This window comes from Elaeis guineensis, chromosome 1 (genome assembly GCF_000442705.2).
Source record: "Elaeis guineensis isolate ETL-2024a chromosome 1, EG11, whole genome shotgun sequence".
NCBI lineage: Eukaryota > Viridiplantae > Streptophyta > Magnoliopsida > Arecales > Arecaceae > Elaeis > Elaeis guineensis.
This window is the reverse complement of record NC_025993.2, coordinates 184,941,570-184,958,854: the sequence shown is the minus strand read 5'-3', so window position 1 is coordinate 184,958,854 and position 17,285 is coordinate 184,941,570. Positions and strand designations below refer to the sequence as shown.

General features: G+C 45.4%; 1 protein-coding gene across 1 annotated transcript; it reads right to left on the bottom strand.

Annotated features, from left to right (window-relative positions):
- Positions 1–4,645: 4,645 nt before the first annotated feature.
- Positions 4,646–7,526, bottom strand: LOC105040152 (mannan endo-1,4-beta-mannosidase 1). Its single transcript, XM_019848210.3, has 5 exons — positions 7,191–7,526; positions 6,882–7,076; positions 5,769–5,891; positions 5,403–5,608; positions 4,646–5,018 (listed from the first exon to the last, which is right to left on the bottom strand). Exons 1-5 carry the CDS (start codon positions 7,524–7,526, stop codon positions 4,646–4,648), a joined length of 1,233 nt encoding a protein of 410 aa, XP_019703769.3.
- Positions 7,527–17,285: the final 9,759 nt, after the last annotated feature.

Genomic DNA, 17,285 nt, shown 5'->3' with positions numbered 1-17,285 from the left:
AGGTCGGATGCTTGCGCGGCTACATCAGAAATTTCAGGCATCTATAGGATCCAATCCGAGTAAGAAAAAGAAAAGCGGTTAAGGTAACCATCTTCCTTCTTTGATTCTGATTTCAGATCTTTTAATGAAATTTATTCATGCATGTTAATCGATCCTTAGGTGATTTCTTGATTAGATCAAGATATATTTTAATATTAAAATTATTTTAATATTTATCTTCTGCTGCACCATGTTCATGTGATGAAATTTTTGAATACGAATCACATAAAAATTTCTGCACGGAATGCCTCTGCACTGCCTCTACCACCTCCTCTCGGATAATCGACTAATATCGATGCAAGAATAGTGGAGGAAAGCTATCAGGCCCTCGGGCCTTATCCTCGATCTCCAAGAGATCAAAGAGCCCCATGCACCTCCTCAGAAGACACCAGGCTAGTCAGAGTATCATTCTCCTGAGCGGAAATACAAGCCATCGACTGGGCACCCGGGATGGGGTAGTTTTCACTAGTCCCTAAAGAATTTTCATTGGGATCATGGTGGACTGATGGAAGAATCTGAAATTTCGATCCTCCTCTCAAATCCACTGAACTGAATTTCTACTTCCATAAGGTCTCCTGCTGTCTCAGAAGAGAATGATGCTCGGAGAGCTTATCGCATAGCTCTCCCACTGGCTTGTGTTGACCCCCCTCATGGTCTTCCCTCTACTGCAGCTTCGCAATATCTGCCTCGATTTGCTCGATCCATCAGAAGATGTTGCCCATCTCCAAGCGATTCCATCTGAGGAGTCTGCATCTGGCCAGCTTCAGCATGTGGATCACTCTATACCTCGCATCCCTACAGATCGGCATCCTTCACACCTCCCGGATCAAGTCCCATGATCTCGAATAAAAGATCCAAAACTTTTCGAACGAGAAAGGGGCCCTAGATCGATCCAGGCCATCTGTCGAGACAAGAATTGGACAATGATTCGAGGCAATCCTCGATAGATACTGAACATAATATCTCGAAAAGTACTGGATCCAGTCAGCAGAAGCAAGTGCCCGATCAATCTTCTCCTAAATTTGAGCAGACCCAAGCTGGTTATTGCACCAGGTGAACCTTGGGCCTATAAAATTGAGATCAATCAATCCTGTGCTACTGATGAAATCTCTGAAATCTCTGGACTCCACACTATCTCCCTACAACCTGCCGCCTCGCTTCTCATGGGGGCCCATGATACAATTAAAGTCTCTAGTCACCAGAGAAGGCAAACCCTACATCAGGAGTCTAGAAATATTTGCCCAGAGCACCCTCCGATCCTTATGCTCAGTGCTCGCATAGACCTCGGAGAGGAGCGAAGGCCCTCCGGACTGGTCCATGATGACTAGGACCATCTACTGCTTACATTTATTGAATGCATCCACTCTGACCAAGCTATAACACCACATCACCAAGATGCCTCCTGACAGACCCCGAGACTCCACAACATAAGAGATCTAGGCCATAGGGATCCTCCATCTAGCCTGGTCCAGCCCAGCCCCGGAGAGACGGGTCTCGCTCAGCACACAAACCTCTGGACTATGTTGCTGGATCAATCAATCAAAGGTAGATCAAAAGGATGGCTTCCTCATCTCCCGACAATTCCAAAGCAGGATCCTCATGGTGAAGACTCACTAAGAAGGGGGCCTGTACCAGTACTCTCTTTGTCTTGAGAATCCACCTTAGCCTCATCACCCATCAATTCCGCCAACTCCATGATCATCCCCTCATCGTGGATGGCCTATATGAGTCTGGCCACCGTATCCTTATGAGAGGGGCCCTGATCCACAGCTGATGCATCCATGTGCACCGAGCCCTCTACAGCTGCACCTCCAAGGGGGATGCCCTCCATCTCTAGCTCGAGCCTCCGCTCCAACACCCCTGCCACCACTGGGGTATCTGGCTTTCGGCTCACTCCTCCACGCTCTATTGGGCCCTCCACCTCCATCGAGGCCCCGATAGCAAAAAAGAAAACTCCAGGGCCCCTAGATCCCATTAACGCCTCCAGATCCATGGGTGGGGAGGCCACGGCCTTTTCCTTAGCCTTATTCTTTCTTGTTTCATATTTCTTGGAGCCCACCAGGCCCAAATCCTAGCTGGTAAGATTCACCGGAGCCCGACCCACATCAGAATCATGGGGCCGGACTCGCTTGGGCTGGCCCATCGCTTGCGCCTTGGTTCCCTCTTCCACCCGGCCCATCTTTGAATGGGTTGGGCCACCCGCTTCACCCCCAGCGCACCCGCACGTGCATCTGCGCCCACTAGCCCAAGGCTAGCCAATGGGCCGAACGAGTTTGGGCCCAGGTTCCGCCCTCCACCCCTAGTGCGGATCTGCTCGCTCCCCACCGGCCGTTCGCCCACTAGATCCAGATGCGATCGGTCGGGCGACCTCCACCATGTAACTTTGGATGGTTGGATCCAACTGTCAGCTCCAGACTCTGAGTTCACCCGAATCGAGTCAGTGGCAAAACATCCCAATCTATGTTGACTCGTCAGTGACTCGGGGTGGGTTGACCCCATTATCAGCTTCCTCCCGTACGTCCGTCCCAGCCTCACACCTCAGCTCCCACTATCGGACAGCCAGCAACTAGGGTCCGAGGGGGGCTCCGTCGGTCCCTGGTCCCCTTCCGACTCCTCCGCCCAGAGGATGTTATCCAGGCCCAACCCCACTGCCGCAGTGCCTCTCACCGTCTGACACCGCTCTTTCAGTGGATGGAAGAGTTCACATCGGAGGCAGACTCCTTCGGTGCTTTCAAATACAAAGCATTGCCAAAAGGGGCCGTTCGGCCCCTTGACGAGCACCCCCGATCGTAGAGGGCGACTAAGATCGATTCGGATGCAAGCACGAGCGAACCCCAGTCGTCGCTCTCCACCGTGCATTCATCGACAGAGACCAATTCTCTAGTGAACCACACCACCTCCCGTACCGCCTCCTCATCCCAGTACTCTATCGGGAGCCGTGAAAGGCGAATCCATACGAGCACCATCGAGATCACCCCTCTACGAGAAAAAACCCCAAACTCCACAGTTCAAGGGCTAGCCCGGCCACAGTCCTCCATCTCTCCAAACCAGATGAGGAGCAGTCCCCTCTCCAGCCCATACGTCGCAACATCCCCTTTAGGGATGGCAATGGGTAGGGTTTGGGTCGGGTAGTATACTACCCATCTCCAAACTCGAACTTAATACCCTATACCCAAACCTTACCCGATACCCAATCGGGTAAGAAAAGAGATACCCATCCCCATACCCAACAGGTTTGGGGATACCCGTGGGTAACCCATTTTTCCATACCCAATCCATACCCGTCCCATACCCAACCTATACCCATCCATTCTATACAAAAAAAAAGTAAAATAATTTTATACATATTATCAATCAAAAATAGAATTACCAATTATATATATATATACATACATACATAAGCACATACACACTTCTAACACACACACACACATACATGCATACATATATGCATGCATACATATACATACATACATATATATAATTATATATATATATATAGAGAGAGAGAGATCATATATATGTGTGTGTATATATGTGTGTGTGTGTGTGTATATATATATATATGTATGTATATGTATATGTATATGTATATGTATATGTATGTATATATATATATTCAGATATGTATATATGTATGTATGTATATATATATATATATATATATATTCGGATATGGGTTCGGATATTACCCATATCCATAGGTTCGGGTCGGGTTCGGGTAGAAAATAGCACTACCCATACCCGTACTATAGTTTTCGGATTTTACCCAAACCCGAATCCAAACCCAGTCAAATCCTATTTTTCGGGTTTGACCGGGTTCGGGTAGGATGTATACCCATCAGGTCGGATTAATTTTGCCATCCCTAATCCCCTTTCACGCCTCCCCAGAGCCAGAAGTCCCTGGCCACCAACTCCAGCGACACCCGCTGCCCCAGGCTCCTTCCAACCACCGTAGATGCCGCCCAGCGCTTCGATCGCTCCTGGAGGGTCTCTGTCGGGGCCTCGACAACCTCTAGAAACCATTGGATGGGCTTTGTCACCTTCTCCGATGATAGTTTTGATGAGACCTACACCGTCTGCCCTTGCAGCATCCGTTTCTAACTCATCTCTGATCGGTCGCCGCCTTTTGAGACACTAGGAAGGTCTCGCAGCTTCTTCGCCATCATCCACCATCTCGTCGGCTTTAGCAGGTGACTAGATCATCGGTGATTACACCCAAGCGAACAAAAATCTGAATCTCAAAGCATGCAGAAATGGCTGCCTTCAGAGGACGATCTTTGACGTGACCAATGCTCCGCTCTTATCATACCCTCTACCCATCCAAAAAATTACTTTTTGGACCATACAGATGTCATTACAATGAACGAAGTTTGTGCCACGTGCGCTGCAACAATGCTTAAGACAGAGACAAGATCTACAACAAGCTTCCACACCATCCGTACGAGAGAGAGCCATATCGAAATTGTTTAGTGTATGTGAGGGGGACTATAACGAGCGCTTTCGTCATGCTTCATTTATTCAAGATTGAACCAATAAGAACAAGCACATTTTTTTCTTATTTGTGCTATTTTGCCCAACCCTTCTTGGGTTTCCAAATTCCAATCTATCCATGTCTCCGGCGGTTATTGAGTCCCGATATCCTGCGGGAGATTTGGGAAATAATGCTCGCGGTGGAGCGTTGCTCCGTGGGTACGATCTCATAGCTGTCTCTTAGGCCGTCCATCCCCTGTGCCAGGAGCTGCCAGAAGAGCCCACCTCCAAGCGGGCCTTCATCCTCGGCCGAGACAAAAGCAGAGCCGTAGACTTGCCCGTAGAAAGCGTCCCTCTGATTCACGGTAGACCCTGGAGGCTTCAAAGACTTGCCAAACTCCGTGAAGAGAAGGGGCTTCTTTAGAATGGTGGATGAGTCTGAGACATGGATTTGAGTCCAGTTCTGTAGAAATCTAAGTTGGTCTCCCGAGCTCCAGTTCGCTAACCTGCAGATTTAAAAAGTCATTTTCCCTCCCTCTTATTAAAAGGCCAAGTTATTCTTTCTTGCCACCAAGAAAAAAAAAAAAAAGGGATCAAGTTATCAGCCCAGCTGAAAACCAGCAATCATGCTCCATCAAACATGGGTACGGTTAATTAGAGTAGCATTGTGATGTTGCTTTCCTAATTGCAACTATAGTCAGCCCTCATCTAGCCTACTTTGAGTAAAGTAGTGCATATAAATTGCTCTTCCCTAAAAGCACTTGGAATTAGCAGCGAAAGTTATTTGCATGTTCTTTTTGAAAAAAGAATTTTCAAATATAGGAATGATGTTTATTGCTCTGCACGAATCGATGAAGAAAATTTGAATGAAGCGGTGTCCAGTTTTTTACCATAAATCTGGATATGCATGAATCGTGGCGAAATCGATTCCTTGGACTTGATTGTGGGAGATGAAATCAGTTCCAAACACGTAACCATTGGGATTGAATTGCCGCCTTCCTTGCATCGAATCGCCGTAGAACCCTTCCATCCCAATCTCTAGCAAGTGTTTATTGTCTATGGATTTCACATAAGCGGCCATTTCTTCGATCCAAGCCTATTAATTAAAGAAGAGAATGTACAATCAAGTACATGGTAGTCGCTGGTGACTGATGCTGTTGAATCGCTTAATCTATCCAACTTTCCATCTTTTGGATGGGCAGGCACAAATGGCGATATAAAATAAACGACTACAAGAATTAAAATTAGTACCTGACCTGGAAGGTTCTACCAGAGAGGTCACTCTCGCAACGTGGTTCGTTGATGAGCTCCCAAGCAAAGATGGTTGGGTCATCCTTGTATGCTAGACCAGTAACCGTGTTGATCCTCGTCAGCACCGTCTGAGACACCAAACTAGTGAGAAATCAATCTCCTCTTACGGGGAACACCGTTGCATTTGAGCTAATCTCCTCGAAACTCGAGTTAAAGATTTGATCCTGACCTAGTCTATTTCACAAAACTTAATAAATCATGAACCTAAGTTAACGTATAATTCCTGAATTATTTTAAACAATTACCATTAAGAAAAAGATTGATAACTCAAAAAATTCATATTAAGTTCATAACTCGACCTAACATGAATTATTTTGACTCATAAATTTATATCCTGATCATGACTTAAGTTGGTTCAAAACTACAAGCATACATGACCTATTTAAAGTTCGGGTCAGACAATTTGACCCATACCCTCAGCCCAAACCTGCCCGACGGGGCTTGGTCCTCTCCCACTTGTGCCAAGCATAGCATTGAACCAACCACCTGTTGGATTGGATTGGGTGGGGATTATCAATTAGGTTAGATGGCAGAAATAATTTGCAGGTACCAATTTATCAAGCTAATAAAGTCCTTTGGCAGTGGACTAAGTGACCTGGGAACAAATCCCATCCCCACCAAAATTTGAAAGGTTAAGGATATGTACGGGAGAACCATAATCTCCATTATGTAGCTCATTCCTACAGGCTCTTTTGTCACCCGAGGAAAAAAAAAGAAAAAAGGGCAGAAGTGCTCTTAGTTCTCTAGTCTAATGCACGATCATGTATATAATCTAAAGTGTCCATTTAGTTTCATCCAAGCTACGTAGCTCAATCCAACCTCACCTGACATCAATTTGACTAAACTCACGTTTAGCTAAAAATATAGTTTGGTGGAAGTGGGTTGAAGAAGGATTATAGGTTATGGTTAGGCTGCTAGTGTTGCAGCCCTTCCGGAGACACGAGAAAACAACGATCAAGGAATGTAATCTCCAAGAACGTACTGTGGAAACTTGTCTCCTACATACTAGCGACACATAGAAAAGACAAACCAAACAACGCGTAATCTCCTATGTATACCTTGACATGGTTCTTGTAGTAACCCTTAATAACATCATTTGTATAGAACCCATCATCTGAGCTCACATTCTGGCCCCTTTCTCTTCCCCATTGAACGTACTGTTTTCTTCCTCCAAAACTCTCGTAGTTGTTCACCAAGCTTAAAATAAGATAGATCTTATTCCTCCTGGCCTCGGAAATCACAAAGTCTAACGCCTGAAATGAAAATAAACAGAACATATTAAACATATGTAGAGATACAAATTAAAATAGATAGATGTCCGTGCGGCCAAAATTTTTGAATGCTAGCTAGAGTTGATAATCCTTTACCTTGAACATACTCTCATTATAAGAACCTGGAGATAACTGTAGTGGCCATGGACCACCGTCACTGAAAGCCCATGTTCTAGCCAGAGTCAATCCGTAACTTGAGGCTTGTTCCAAAGCACTGCTTACCTTCCCCCTCTCTGATGGAAATGATGACTCCAACATCATCCAGTATGCATTGAAACCGTTAAAATAAACAATGTCTCCATCAACAATGAATCGAGTTCCATTTGTTTGCACAAAACCATCAGGCTGTTGACTCTTGACCTGATCTGCACCTTGTTGGAGCACGATAAAAGCTAGGAAGAAAAAACTTCCGATAGCCTGCCTCACCACCATCTTTGCCTGGCTCTTGACCATTTATTTGCACAAATGGGTTCTTATAATTGGGTCTATATAAAAGAGACAGATGTCGACCTTCCAACTCAGTCAAACATACAGGAGGAAAGATTTGCTTCCATGCTGGGTCAACCATATCAGCCCACCGATTTACTTACATATTCGGTCAATCTTATTGTGAGCACAGATTTGCTTCCATACTTGTAGTAAAGGAAATCTAACCCCCCATAAGCTCTTTTGCACGTACATGCGTAATGATTCTCGTCGGATCTCACGCAATTTTATTTTGCCAAACAATTTGAGCAAACTATCCTATTCCTATCATTTTGACTCGATTCCGAATTCTATGTACTTCTGTTTCTATCGGTAGAAGACTAGCCTAAGACCCTCGCGCTGTGGCGAATGCAGTTTTTTTTCCTCCTTTTTCCAATTGCCCTTGAAATGCAATATGCAATAGGTATAACAAAAATACATAACAGAAATAAAATTAAATATAATAGATACAAGAGTCTAATTATTTTCTAAAATAAATTTTTGATACTTATATTATGATATATTATCATCATACAAAATTCTAGCAGTATATGTATATCCATCAATATAGTAAGATAATTGATTATAATAAAATAGTAAAATCATGATCCAACCGGCTATCTAAGGAAATAGAAAAGAATTGCATTTAGAAAATATTGAAATGCTTTATAGCAGAATTATTGAAGATTATACTTTTCAGGTAAGATCATAATTATAAAAATATAATAGAAATTAATAAACTATTATTATAGTCTAATGACCCATACACGATATAGGCAAGGTACAATATCGGTTAAAAATATTTTTCATCAGTATCAGAATATACTAAGCAAATATGGTTAGCAATAACGTCATTAATTTATGTATTAATTTATGATAGTGCTAATAAAAAAAATTGTCTAATATAATTTAATAGTGATATTATCCTATTTTATTTTGATAAAGAATCATATTAAATAGACCAATATTTATCATCCAAAATAAAAAAAATTTATTCTAATGTTATTTATATGGACATTCACATCGCAAATGAAGAGCTCTATACAAGGAGAGCATCCATTTTGGCATTTCAATAATGATACTCATGTGATGCGCAAAGAGATAATAAAAATTTAACTATAATTTTATGTAATTAAAGAATTATAAAAACTTGGAAGTTAGAATAAAAACCATACTAAGTGAAATATATTTAATAATCATTGATCATTTTGTTTCAACATCTCACTAATAAAAAGATCAACACTAATGTAAAGATAATTTGTTTAATAGAGCAGTTGAAAAACTGTGATAGGATAAATAAATATGTGCTTATGTGAAGACATTCGGTTCTTTCTGATTTGTGGTAGGAAATTCTGATTTTCCTTCTCTTTTGAATTTGAGCCATTTCTCATCATTTGGAGTTTGAAGGAAGTTCATCTTATGATTGCTTCAACATATAATATGCCACACTAAAATTTAAATTTATATCTGTTGTAGATCACCACCTCAACTTTGGTCAATTCCATCCTCGACACCGACTGAAGACATTGGAGATCGGATTTCAACGGGCATAGGAACTATTTCCCACTAGGCTAAGGGCATCAGGAATATGCCCTAAAACCAGAGCATGTTCATAAGGAACACATGGACGGCAGCTCAGACCTTAATTTCGATTGAGGTGGTTGTGCCTCAGCCATGGACGAGGTGTGTTTCAGATCGGCCCGAGCCGACTTCCAACTAAGATATGCAGCATTCTTCATTGATAGAATCCACCCCCATTTTTTCACTCTGAAATAGGACTGGAATTGGGCTCAGGCCGAAATAACTTCAGATCAGGCGTCGAGCTTGGCCCGAAAGAATTCAAACCGGACTTGGGCTTAAATATAAAGCCCGCTTATACTTCGGGCCGAGCTCGAGCCTATCTTTGGCCCGACCCAAGCCCGGCCCGAGCCCGGGCCCGAAGTTCAACCCAAGGCCCGAATCCTGTTGAAGCTACGTAATTCTCATTTTAATCAGCAAAATCCTCAAAAATAACATACAATGTTTATTTGGGATCAAAAAGGTCATGATAAATTCTTTTATCAGTTTGTAGAGAAAGCATTTGGCTCAATGAGAACTTTGGGTTTTTGACAAAGAGCACGTCACCAAGTGATGGTGGTTGAATGGGACAATTATTCAGTCACTAATCTTCAAAACACTTTCTCCATGTGATGTGTGGGCTCGTCTGATCTTTCCTTTCAGCCTTGAGCTTTTTATAGAAGAGGTTTCAAATCCTGGTGGGTAAGGCATAGATTTTAGGCTGCGATTCTTATCTTGGCTCCTCATTCCACCAAAAAAAAAAAAAAAACAGGATCTGTTGCAAAATGACAATAAATGGCCAAAGGGTTTCTCTACTTCGGGTTAGGTTCAGGTTAGACTCAGGCCAAGCAAGATCTGATCTCGGGCTGGCCCGAATGGATTCGGGCCGGGTCGAGCTCAGACTTGAATTTTTATAAAATAATCAGGCCTAAGCTTAGCTCGAAGACAGAAAATATTTTTCGGATCGGGCTCGGGTAGAGGTAGGGCCCGGTCCAGTTCGATCCAATTTCATCCCTATTCTGAAATGTCCAAATGAAAAAGGATATATCTGCAATCGAATCACACCCCAAAAAAAAATAACTGTCGTCAAGCTTAATCTACATGCGATAATTGGAAACCGATCGAACTCCAAGTCATGTACGACTCTAATTTTTCCTTTATAAATAGAGAGGCGCGGAGACCCCAAGGTAAGCTCTCAGAAAAAATCATTCTTCTTCTCCTTATTCTCCATCTCCTAACTTGAATATCGAAGGATCCTCTCCAAGAAACATCCTGATGAGACTTTTTTGCAGGTTCCAAGTTAGAGATCAGAAGGTCGTCCCCCTTCGATTGCAGCTTCATCACCTTGGCCAAACTAGTCATTCGACCTCAAGTGCGGGAGTTGGCAGCAACAGTTGGCACTAAAGGAAGGGTTCCCCCAACTTGTTTTGAGGTTCCAATTTGAGAAGTAGAGTCCACCATATTTACCATGTGGCTACGAAGAGGAGCATCGAATGCATCTCATCATTCGAATGGAGTATAGGCCAATGATGTCCGATAGGAAGACACCTAAACTAATCCAAGAAAATCCTCCACCACCGACATCGACAGTTTTTCATGAGCAATACAACAGCCTCATCCAGTAGGTACAAGCTTTGTCTACTGTAATATGGGGGATACAATAGACCACCGCACCTTAGCCTTCCTCAGAAGTCCCATAGCAAGATGAGGGCAGACCGCCCAACCAATCTTCTCCCCTGCATAGCCCAAAGGTGAGTGCCAATCATCTTAGCCGACTAGCTAATCCTGCCTGAAGAAGACATAGGAGCTCGCCGACTCCGTTATCAAGGAGAGATTCTACATTGGACAACTTTTCTCCTCGTCACCACCCTACTTGGGAAGGCAAAGCGGAAAGAAAGCTCCAGGAGATGCAGCATCGGATCGATGCATTGCATAACCAAGCCCCACGATAGCAAGATATAAAGCTCGACCTCAATACCGACCCTCTATTCACCCAGAAGATTATGGATGAGACACTACCATCTCAGTTCAAAATGCCTCAACTGGAGCTCTATGATGATACCGTCGATGCTGTTGATCACTCAGAGAGTTTTAAAGCTCTGATGCTCCTTCATACACTGACTGATGCAATTCTTTGTCAGATTTTTTTCTCGACCCTAAGGAAGGCTGTCCGTCACTGGTATTCTAGCCTTTAGCTAAATACAGTAAGTTCCTTTAATCAGCTCAGCCAGACTCAACCCAACTTTATGTAATGTCTCCTCAGAAAGGAGCCTAGGAAGTGGGAGAGCTACGTGGCTGAAGATGAGCTACAATGCCTCCTCCTCGGTGTCTAAGAGAACTGAAGCCTTAACCGCCGACCTCCGAGGTTGATCCTACGATGTATTTAAATTTCAAAATTTCTTGGTCGAGATAAAAAAAATACCACTCTTTTCAATTATGGATCAAGGAAGGAGCATCTCAGAAGAGACATCACCCCTTTTGAGGAGATACATACCACCATCCGACCTCTTTAGGGTACTCCTTCAAAGCGAAACACACTCTGAAGAGGCAGATGATCGGTTCCACCTCGAGGAGAAGACAATGTGCTACAAAGGCAATGATCAAGCGCTATGAGTTTGGTGCCACATAGCATGAGATTATTTGGTACATGTTGAGTAACTCTATAATTGAAAAATAAAGAGGCAATCTAAATTCGGCTTTAAAGGACTCTTCATATAGCCCAATCCGACCTCAGGATGGAAGAGCTATTCAATCCTCAGGACCGGCGACCTTCAGCCTGAACACTGAAGGAATTTGATACTTAAGCCACAACACTTAAGTCCTCTTGGGTAAGGATGGAGATCATTTGAAAGGGGCCAAAATTGGGCATCTCCCTTACCTCAGACTCATCCATGGAATAACTGATGTCGGATGCAGGATCCGCACCCCTCTAGGTCATCACCCGAAGTCCAAGTGGATGGGGATGAAGTCAATGCACTCATTCCTAAAACTCATAAAAGAATGGAAGATTGACCTAAGAAAGACGATCGAGCAAGCCCAAGGGTCAAAGTTCGGGATCAAATGATGGAGCTCGACCATGGATGAGGAAGGTTGTAGATGCTGACGGTGATCATCGAAGTTTGTTGAAAATTGCCTAAGTGACCCTCTCCTCTCCCTCAAAGTAGTAAAATAGTAAAAATGAGATAACCGAAGATAAACAGTGCTTATTTATAGAAGCTCGGACGGCTTCAATCTGATGGCGGTTCACCTCCTACCGTCAATATGCACCAAGTGACAATTTTCGATTGGCCACAGCAGAGCTCACGCAGATCTAGGAATTCAATGGCTCGATGGAAAAAATCAACTTGCTAATTATGCCAATCTTTGACACATGTCGACAACCAAGGGAGGCTCGGACCATGGCTCAACAAATTGACCTCGACCTCGAATTTGTACTCTCTTCGACCGATCTTGCATGAGCTCAGATTCGAAAGTGGGGGGTATCTATTGTGGATCACCACCTCATTCTCGATCAATTCCATCCCCAGTGCCAATTGAAGACATTGGAGACCAAATTTCAACAGGCATGGGAACTATTTCCAACCAGCCTAAGGGCATCTGGTATATGCCCTGGAAGTAGAGCGTGTTCACAGGGAACACATGGATGGCAGCTCAGATCTCAGTTTCGATCGAGGTTACCGTACCTCAGCCACGAGCGAGATATATTGCAGGTCGGCCCAAGCTAACCTCCAGCTAAAATATGCGGCATTTTTCGTTGACAGAATTCGCTCCCTCTTTTTTCACTCCAAAATGTTTAGATAAAGAAAGATATCTTCATGATCGGATCACGTCTCGAATAGAAATAATTGTCGCTAAGTCTAATCTACGCATAATAATCAAAAACTGGCCAAACTCCAAGATGTGTATGACTCTAATTCCTTCTCTATAAATAGAGAGTGCGAGGACTCCTAAGATAAGTTTTTCGAAAAAAAATTTACTCTTTTCTTATTTTTCATCTCCTAACTTGAGCATCAGAGAATCCTTCCTGAAAAACATCCCGACGAAACTTTTTTTGCTTGTTCCAAGCAAAAGATCAAAAGATCGTCCCCCATCGCAACTTCATCACCTCCGCCAAAGTAGTCATCTGACCTCAGGCGTAGGTGTTGGTAGCAGTAATATCAATTTTTTTCTCTTAAACAATTAAGAAGTAAAATCTATTTCCAATTAATTTGATTTTTTTTTTTACTTGAGGATTTTTTTAAATTTATTATGAAATATCCCACTTAAATTTGTGCATACGAAGAAAAGTATAGGGAATCTAACATGGAGGATTTTGCTTGCCACTAAAACTCAAATTTAATGATAGATAGTATTTAAATAAAATTATTATGAAAAGTCCAAGGAGTTAGAATTTTTTTTTTCATTTATTACGCAACAACAGAATGGAATTTTCTTTTTTGAAGGATTTTCTAAATTAATTAAAAAGTTTTTTTTTTGTTTTGTATGTGTGTAGACAAAAACATGAGCAAAACTTCTTGATTTTACACGATTTTCAAAAAAAAAATTAAGAAGGGCCAACTTTTTACGATTTTCTTTTCTATTTTTTTCTGAATTTTAGGAAGAGGTTGAGCTTTCTCTCTCCTTTTGGTGTGATTGGTACGGAGGGTGGTACAACTTCGCTAGCTTCTCTCTAAAGTAGAAAGGCTTAGATGTCACTGTGTGTGAAAACCTTCTGCAAAGTGGGTGTTTGTCTATACTTGGACTCCATGACTATATTTACGTTTTGGGTCATGTTCCCGTTGATTAATTCCAATTTCAAATTTAGCCCTTCTTTCTTTTAGGATCATACTCCTAAATATTGCCGTCATCATCTTCTTGCTTCCTTCTTAACAATCTCATTATGTGACGCATCGTCCTGAGCAATGAGATCATGGCCATCTGTCGAGTCCTGTCGCATAGTTACAGCAAATCATGCAATCACAACCATCCCTAGGTGTTAACCCCTCTTAAAAAAAAAAAAAAAAAAAAAAAAAAAAAAAAAGAAAAGAAAAACATCATACGTTATGGACCTGTTGGTACAAAAATCTGCTTGCGCCGGAGAAGCTGAAGTTGGGGAAGCCGCGGTCGCCACCGGGACCTGCAAAGGAAGTCTAAACTGGAGGTGGGGTTGCTCCGGCAAGACCCTCCGACGCTCAAGTCAGTTCTCTGCCTCAACAAGAATGGAGTGCTCGAACGGAGAATTTAGCAGAGTTTTGAGATAAGAAATGAGCTTATAGAATAACGTATCTGGGTCCTCCTTTTTATAGGCGGAGGAGGTAACGGATTGATGGCGACGTTTGTAACCGCCTGGTAGTGGGCTGCCCAGGGTCAGGCGGAATTTGCTGCGAAGAGTAGTGGAGTAGACCCGTGGCCATCACTGGGGCGTGCCACGTGGAATCTGCCGCGGAAAGTGGGGCGGCGTTTGCTGTCGCGTCTTGCCAGCGGATGGGAGAATCGTGCGGTATCCGTTGCAGGAGGTGGAGCAGGATCGTGGCCGTTTATCGTGGCCTGTCAGGTAGTAATGGAGCCGCGTGGGATCCGTCGTAGGGAGTGGAACAGTGTTGCGACCGTTACTGCGGCCTGTCAGGGGGTGATGGAGCTGCGCGGAGTCCGCCGCAGGAAGTGGAGCAGGATCGTGGCCGTGATTGTGGCCTGGGAGTGCAGATCTGCTGGCTGAAGTTTGGCAGCGGTCGGAGTCCGGATAGGGGCTTACCAGCGGTTGGAGTTGAGGACGGAGCCCGGCTCCCGTAGGAGTCCGGGCGGAGTCCGCTTGCGGTTGACGTTGTTGGCGGAGTCCGGCTCCCGTAGGAGTCCGGACGAAGTCTGTCTGCAGCTGTTGGAGTTGAGGACGAAGCCCGGCTCCCGTAGGAGTCCGGGCGGAGTCTTCCTGCAACTAAAGTTAAAGGCGAAGTCCGGCTCCCGTAGAAGTCCGGACGGGGCTTACCGGCAGTCGTTGTCGAGGACGGAGCCCGGCTCCCGTAGGAGTTCGGACGGAGTCTACTTGTTGAAGTCGTCGGTGGAGTCCGACTCCCGTAGGAGTCCAGACGAAGTCTGTCTGCAGCTGTTGGAGTCGAGGATGAAGCCCGGCTCCCGTAGGAGTCCGGGCGGAGTCTTCCTGCAACTAAAGTTAAAGGCCAAGTCCGGCTCCCGTAGGAGTCCGGACAGCTTACCAGCAGTCGTTGTCGAGGACGGAGCCCGGCTCCCGTAGGAGTCCGGGTGGAGTCTACTTGTTGAAGTCATCGGCGGAGTCCGGCTCCCGTAAGAGTCCGGACGAAGTCTGTCTGCAGCTGTTGGAGTCGAGGATGAAGCCCGGCTCCCGTAGGAGTTCGGACGGAGTCTTCCTGCAACTAAAGTTAAAGGCCAAGTCCGGCTCCCGTAGGAGTTCGGACAGCTTACCAGCAGTCGTTGTCGAGGACGGAGCCCGGCTCCCATAGGAGTCCGGGCGGAGTCTACTTGTTGAAGTCGTCGACGGAGTCCGGCTCCCGTAGGAGTCCGGACGAAGTCTGTCTGCAGCTGTTGGAGTCGAGGATGAAGCCCGGCTCCCGTAAGAGTCCGGGCGGAGTCTTCCTGCAACTAAAGTTAAAGGCCAAGTCCGGCTCCCGTAGGAGTCCGGACAGCTTACCAGCAGTCGTTGTCGAGGATGGAGCCCGGCTCCCGTAGGAGTCCAGGCGGAGTCTACTTGTTGAAGTCGTCGGCGGAGTCCGACTCCCGTAGGAGTCCGGACGAAGTCTGTCTGCAGCCGTTGGAGTCGAGGATGAAGCCCGGCTCCCATAGGAGTCCGGGCGGAGTCTTCCTTTGAGGTCGGCATCGTGGGCGGAATCGTTGATTCTGTTGAAGACTTCGGCTGTGGGTATTTTATACCCAACACCAGTCCCCCTACTTCCGAGTTTGAATTTCGAACAAAGGAAGTACAGAGAGATGGGCACAGCCGAAGCTGTCCCTTCGAATCCTGCGCACTGCCGCCCCCAGATATTTCGGGATTAAATGTGCGCACGTCAGAGCCCGTTTTCCAGTGAAGGTGACCTGAAGAGTCTTTTTGGAACTCCCGCCAGAACGCGATCCCAAGCGTCGTGCTACGAAAATTTGTGGACGGCCAATCCTCGATAGCGGTGAGGGGGACATGCGGGACACATGGCATGCACCAGTTGGCCCAGGAACATCCACCGCCATAACTGCGCTAGGATCCGTCGGCTATTTAAACCCCCTAATCTCCTTTCGTGGCTTCATCCTGTTGATAGGACGATACCTTTCTTTCGCCTGAGAGCCTAGCTACTCAGCTACTTCCCTCGCACTAGTCCTTGCCTTCTTCAGCTCCCCAATTCTTCTCTGAGGGTTCCCACACCATGTCCTCTACCCCGGAGTCCATTCTTGAAGGGATGTCTAGGGCTTGGAGGAAGGCGAGGAGGAGAACGGCGGTCGGTGAGGATCTCCGTCGTTTTAAAGGGGGCTCAAGGAAGAATTCCTTCAACAACAGGGGTTTAATAATGGGGGCCGCCGGTAAAGTTATCCTGCCCGAGAATTTCGAAGTAGCAAGGCGGGGTGATACCGGTCAAGAGGGCAGAGTTGTCGTCACAAGCTGTGGCGGGATCCTTGATGCCGTCGGGGCCGAGGGACCAGAAGCGGTCGGCGTCGACGGTGGGGCAGCAAAATCTGTTGCGGGGACGGTGGAAGTAGCGCATGCCGACCTTACCGGAGCGTTTTGGGTGGCGGCTGTCGTGGAGCATTCGGAGATGGAGCATATCTCTGACGTCACCGCTGCCTCCAAGGTGACTCCGGCTCTTCTTGAAACAGGTCTTCGTCACTGCTGCCGTTGCCCTTATCGCCTCCGAAAATCTATCCCACCCTTTTCCCCCTAAGGTTGGGACTTCGGAGATGGAGCGAAGCGAGGCGAGGCGAGAGCCGATAGGTCCGTTACACGCACTGGAGAATGCGGCTGAGAAGGACAGAGACGGGGAGAGGAGTTTGCAGCTGGGAGCGGCCTCCAGTATATCCTTCCCGAACCGTGTTCGTGAGGCTTGTATATCTTTTTTTCCTGACCCATCGGGTCTTGTAACGTATATCTTGTTAAATGAAAAGGAGATTTTGCTACCTTGTCTGCATCTTGCATCGAATAGTTGTTTGTCGAGCTTCTTCATTTTTCTTTCTTCTTTC